Below are 6,424 nucleotides of genomic sequence, written 5' to 3' on the forward strand. Positions count from 1 at the left end.
ACCGTTCGATACAGTGTTTTCGGTTCGGTACGCATATGTATCGAACAATACAAAATTTGTAATTTATTTTATCAACTTTCCTTCTGACGATGCTGTCTGTGTTGAGCGCTCAGTGAATCTGCGTTCGACTACTCCGCCTAGGCTCGAGAGTGCAGCCTAGGCGGAGTAGTCGAACGCAGATTCACTGAGCGCTCAACACAGACAGCATCGTCAGAAGGAAGAGCGCAGGGCAAGCTAGCGAGACAGAAGTGGACCTCCCCACCCTCATTCAGATTTGGCGTTTGGAATTATTTTGGTTTTCATGTGACGTATGACCCTGAAGGTAAGCGAGTCATGGACTAAAGTAAAACAGTATGTTGGATGTGCCACGCAATGCTCAATTACATTGGTGGGAACTAGCGTGTTAGCGCAGTTAGCTCGTTAACGTGTTGGCCGTCTAGCCCCATGCACGGAGCAATCGGCGGTAGCTCGTTAACGGAGATTTGCCGTGTTGTGGCGTTAAGGTCATTTCAACGAGATTAACCTGAAAGCACTAGTGGGAACACAACGAATATGACTGCACATTTACTCCGACATCATCCTAGTGCAAAGACAAAAACAACAAGCATGCTACTAACTTTAGCCGAGTCATTTAGACAGCTGTTAGCACAGGATTCTCCTTATGTGTTTAATATGCTGCTGAGAATATAGCCCAGAAGAAGCGGATAGTATAGCTTTTATTTTGGAAAGAGACATTTCTCTGTAATAAACTCTCTTTTCCAAAGATGAGTGATTCCTCAATCAGATATAGGGCTTGCAATATCGCTAGCCCCAGGACGTCGGGCTAGCGATTTTTCCAGTCGGGCTACCAAAATCTATCTCTTCCCTGCCCGTCGGGCTATTGTAGGAAGGAAAAATATATGTCAATGCTTTTGCATTCTTTCAGAAATGTAGCTGGGTAATTATGTCATTGGCATCGGTGAGCCACCGTCAATATGTGACATATTGAAGTCGCGTTTGAATTTGCGCTCGTTTTTTTGCTTTCACTTTGCAATCGTGCGAACTGTGTATAGAGAGCGACAGCACTGATCTGTGAGTGATGATAATTTGTGCACCAATTCCTCTGACATCGTCTTATTAATCGTTAGCTTACTATGCAAACATGACAAGTGAAATCTCCCGCAGCTTAAACATGTGAGAGGTTGATCGCGCAGAGAATCGCTGAGCTTATGTGAGTCCGTGTGTAAAAGCAGCAGGATTTATATTTGACTACGATGACCTGGATGACTGAGAACCTTCACAGACAGATATATATTTTAGTTCTGCTGAGCCAAATAAGACAGGTCAGGGTGAAGAAGTGACAGCCAAAGAAAAGCTTACCACAAAACGGAGAAGTTATGACAAATCAGACTATAAGGCAAAAAGAAAGTGCAGCTTTATGGTTTCATGGACAAAATAATTTCTGTGGCTGCGATATGATGAGCTAAATAACCAGGGCTGCACATAAGTGGTCCGCAGGTGCGCATTCGCTGTCAAAATAAAAAACACGCACAAGGGTTAGGGTTAGGGTTAAATTTAAAAACTGTACTTTTGAGTTAAAATATATATTTATAATTTTAATAAATGACAAATTAAAAAGGCATGAACATTTTTTTGTATCGAAAAAATATCGAACCGTGACACCAAAGTATCGAACCGAACCGAACCGTGAATTTTGTGTATCGTTGCACCCCTAATATATATATATCTATATATATATATATAGATATAGATATATATATATATATATATATATATATATATATATATATATATATATATATATAGATATAGATATATAGATATATATATGTATATGTGTATATATATATATATATATATATATACACATATACATATATATATATATATATATATATATATATATATATATCATAATAATCTGACAATACTATAATATTGTCCATATTATATTTACATTACCACAGTGAGATGATTTTAGTTTCATGAACAACATTAGCTAATTTTTATTTACTAACTAATCTTAAATGACTGTTCAGCCCAACAATCATGTTTACAGTCCCGTGGTCTCAGCCTCAGATACTCAACTAATCAAAGTGATGTCATGACAAAAATGAATGACCAACAAAACATTTTTCTCCTTCATTTCTGTCACACAAAGCTGTATGTAACGTGTCTCGCGGTTAGTATCATGGTTGCTAGGCAACCTGAACAGCGCGACGAAGCATATACCGTCCCATTTCACGAGCCTCTCACTTCCGCACTTCTCGTACTTATAGTACGCACCGTACGTAGTACGCGTACTTCAAGCATGCAGACCCTGAATTGGGACACAGCCAGTGTGTTTGTTTTGATTCGTGGCCTTCTAACATGGCGCCGGGATCCCACAATGCACTGCGGCGTGACGTCAACTCCAAAGCCCTTTAATCCATAATGTAAATATAATATGGCCAATATTATAGTTATTGTCAGAGTATTATGATATATTACAGCAGTGAGTGAACTCTGTGCCTCTGAGCTTCAGTAAAGATTCAAGTTGCAGTTATTTATATTTCCTGTCACCTTAAATCTTCACTCACAGACAAGTATCTGTGACAGTGTGTATACAGATGTATTATATATAAGAGACAAATATTGTTTTTTGAATATGTTGGCATTACTAAATGTGGCTCAATGCTTACATATATGTGTAAAAAGCAAATGTAGGAGCTGTGATAACTGTGTCTGATAGAATGAAGAGTCGACTGATATATGAAATATTCCTTTATTGGGTGAGAAAATCAGACCATGTCATAACTGCTGTAAGTCACACAGAATAGATATCAGAGCCTTAAACAGGCTGACGTCTGCTAAATGGGTCAAACTGGGCAGAAAGTCTACAAACACATAACATCCTTATAGAATATGATGTAACACTATAGATCAACTTAGCTCAGAATATATAAAGCATATAAACAGTTACAGCAATATGATGCAACAAACACAGCAGCTACTGATCCAAAATACTCAAAGCTTCATAGAACTGGAACCAACATTTATTTTAGCTCCATTCTGCTGCTGATACAGACTTTAGGTTTCTGAACATTAAACTTGTTGCTGCCTTTCATAGTGTGTAACTTGAAGGCCCTGAGTACTCTGAGTACTTTCTCCCACACTGGAAACACTGGGATGATCACATTATTTGAACATTAGCTAATAAGACTGATTCAGCACAGACAGTTATGTTAAACTTTCCTAGCAGTCCTTCACAAACAGGGAACAGTCTGTCTATTCTCTCCATCTGTCAGCTGCTGCTGGAGAACACTTCAGATTGGGACAGCCTTCGTCCCAAAATGCGTACTCGAAGCATGCGGACGCTAAATTGGGACACAGCCAATGATCTGAGATGGATTGACTCACCTGCACAGGTGAGCTGTGTGACAGCAAAGAGCTGATTGGCTGATTATCAGCAGAGGAAACAGGAAACACTTTAAACTCCTCCTCAGCTCTAACTCAGCTGCTCCTCTGACAGCAGGTTATGCCATCTGATCAATAATCACTGTCTGAAAGCTGATCAGGTTATTGTAGAGGTGTCAAACATAAGGCCCGGGGCCAGAATCGGCCCAGTAAAGACTCTGATGGACCTGCTGGATGCATCTACAACATATGATGGAGGCGTAAAGTTTTTGTGTTTGTAAAAGTTTCCTGCTGACAAACACAGCTGTGACTCTCACTGTCACAGTAACACACATGAACTCAGGTGTGATTTCAACTGGAAACTATTTAAATAACACATGAAGTCATATTTCACAGTGTTTTTAAACAAACTGAATCATTTTATTAAAATAAATTGTTTTATTTTGAAAATCCCCAGAGTGGAAGCTGATCAGGCTGAACTTTATTTTGAAGAGTCTATAAATATTGATTATTGATCGTGCTGTGTGTGTCAGATCATGTTCACCTCCAGCTGCTGTCTGCCTGGACACTGATGACATCATGAGCTGTGAGCTCTGTGATTGGCTGCTGTGTGTTAGAGCTCAGCTGCACTTTCAGTTCACTCACAGACTCACACACACACTCTGTGAGGTTCACACACACACACACACACTCACTCTGTGAGGCTCACACACACACACACTCTGTGAGGTCCACACACACTCAGAGTTCAACTGTCAGAGAGCTGCTGATGACAATGAAGGAGCTGCTCCTCTTCCTCTCCTGTGTCCTCTGTGTCTCTGCTGACGGTGAGTTTGTCTCTGTAAACAGCAGCTTATTGATCAGGTTATTGATCAGGTTATTGATCAGTGTTTGATGTGTTTCAGCTCTGCACAGTGACGTTCGTATCATTGGCTGTTCAGACTCTGATGGAGAGAACATGTATGGACTGGATGGTGAAGAGGTTGCCTACGCAGACTTCAACAAAAAGGAGATGATCTACCCTCAGCCTCCTTTTATTGATCCTATGACTTACCAGGAAGGAACTTATGAACTAGCTGTGGCTAATCAACATACCTGCAGAGAGAACATAAAGCTTTTTGGTAAAGGCATGAAGGACTTCCCTCCAGAACAGGGTAAATACAACATGTAACACCTGTCTCACCTCACCTGTGTTTACCTGCACGCTCTGTAGAGTAACACACTGATGACATCATCAGCACTGATTTACTTTGTCCAGTCAAACACAGCCAGCTTCAACCTGATTAAATATAAGAAATCATTCCACCTTGAACACATTCATACTGATCATGTGTACAGAAACACTGACGTGTTTATATTTGTGTTCATGTTTCAGTATTTCTGAATGCAGTATTCTGCATTTACTGCAGATCACAGTTTATTTTATTTTTCCTCCTCTTAGTTCCTCTGAAGCTGAACTGAGTCTGTCTGTAGTTTAACTTCATGATTCTGACCTCACTCTAGCTTCTCTCACACAGACAGTGATGACATCATCTGACTGAACACCTGAACGTTTTATTGATGTTTATTAATAAATAAATAAAGTCACCAGCTGAAGCTCTGATCGTGCTGTTCCTGATGTGTTTGTGCACAGTTGCTCCTTCAGGTGTGATGATCTACACCAGAGATGAGGTGGAGTTTGGAGAGAATAACACTCTGATCTGTCACGTGACTGGTTTCTATCCTGCTCCTGTCAACGTCTCCTGGACCAAGAACGGACAGAAGGTCACAGGATCCAGCATCAACGTTCCCTATCCCAACAAAGACGGGATCTTCAAACAGACATCCAGACTTCAGTTCACCCCACAGCTGGGAGACGTGTACAGCTGTGCAGTGGAACATCTGGCCCTGACTGAACCACTGACCAAGATCTATGGTGAGAAAACCTCATTTAAACCCAGAACACTGACAAAAGATTGAGCCTAGTGTTCATCAGAATAGGATTGACAGTTTGAGACAGATGTATGTTTTTGCTGTTTGTGTCCAGATGTGTGGTTCATATTCTCTGTGTTTGTGTCTCCAGAGGTGGAGGCGTCCGCTCGCTCTGATCCAGGTGTTGGACCCTCTGTGTTCTGTGTAGTGGGTCTGACTCTCGGTCTGCTCGGTGTGGCTGCTGGAACCTTCTTCCTCGTCAAAGGAAACGAGTGCAGCTGATTGGCTCACGGTGATGATGTCATCATAGTTCTACAATGAGCTCATAATGAGTGTGTGTTGTTGTTGTGTGTGCAGACTTCACCTGCAATGAACTTCTGCTTCCTGTCTACCTGTCTCACCTGCTATAAGTTAATCTCCTGTATGAGCTGTTCTGTCACCATCTGTGTGAATAAGGTTCAACTCTGAGATTCAAAGCAAACTAAAGCTCCCTCGTCACAGTGAGTATCTCCACCATCCATCCAGCAGATTCCACCTGGAACCTTTTCCTGCCACAAAAACAAAGGAGACAAAAGTCAAATTAATGAGACTGAGACCAGTTTTATCTGAACTCAGTGTCAGGTGACCTCAGTGTGTTCATAAACTTCTATAATGAGTCCTTGTTTATCAAACTGTTTCAGATTTCCATGTATCAATAAAAAACATCAGAGTAATAAACCCACAAATCTGAGTGTTCTTCCTGTGTCTTTACAAATATTCATGGATCCATTTCACTCTCTGTGGTTTGTTTCTGAGTCAGGAGTGTCTGAGCAGGTTCATGTTTCCTGTGTATAATCATGTGACTTCATTGGTCACAGATGACATTACTTTTTTTCTTTTGCCTGTCCCGTTTGGCTCTTTTGCATCAGAATTGTTGTCTAAAGGCAAAGAAAGATGCCCAACGGATTTACTTTACCAAACTGACCATCCCAGCCTTGCCGTAATGGTCCATTTGATTCACCTTTTATTGTTTATTTTATTTTCACTTGCTGAATACGGGACAGACTTGACTGGAGGAAAGAAGGGGAGAAAGAAAGAGGGAAAGAGAAACAGCTGAGAAGAGGGACGGGGGAGAAGG

The 6,424-nt window shown here is 40.9% G+C and overlaps 1 protein-coding gene across 1 annotated transcript; it reads left to right on the plus strand.

The window, feature by feature from the left end:
* Positions 1-4,134: 4,134 nt before the first annotated feature.
* LOC146672854 (HLA class II histocompatibility antigen, DR alpha chain-like) lies at positions 4,135-6,028 on the plus strand. Its single transcript, XM_085401610.1, has 4 exons — positions 4,135-4,223; positions 4,302-4,550; positions 5,030-5,311; positions 5,459-6,028. Exons 1-4 carry the CDS (start codon positions 4,166-4,168, stop codon positions 5,587-5,589), a joined length of 720 nt encoding a protein of 239 aa, XP_085257736.1. The 5' UTR covers positions 4,135-4,165; the 3' UTR covers positions 5,590-6,028.
* The last annotated feature ends 396 nt before the right edge of the window (positions 6,029-6,424 follow it).

This window comes from Rhamphochromis longiceps, linkage group LG3 (genome assembly GCF_057381845.1).
Source record: "Rhamphochromis longiceps isolate RC_006_pf linkage group LG3, R_longiceps_female_GT1.1, whole genome shotgun sequence".
Classification (NCBI taxonomy): Eukaryota; Metazoa; Chordata; class Actinopteri; order Cichliformes; family Cichlidae; genus Rhamphochromis; species Rhamphochromis longiceps.

What these genes read in the sequence shown, in the direction of transcription:
- LOC146672854 (XM_085401610.1), top strand. Translation starts at nt 4,166, where the DNA reads ATGACAATGAAGGAGCTGCTCCTCTTCCTCTCCTGTGTCCTCTGTGTC. An exon ending in GGACTTCCCTCCAGAACAGG is followed by an intron (nt 4,551 to 5,029) that starts GTAAATACAACA and finishes GTTTGTGCACAG; the next exon opens with TTGCTCCTTCAGGTGTGATG. An exon ending in ACCACTGACCAAGATCTATG is followed by an intron (nt 5,312 to 5,458) that starts GTGAGAAAACCT and finishes TTGTGTCTCCAG; the next exon opens with AGGTGGAGGCGTCCGCTCGC.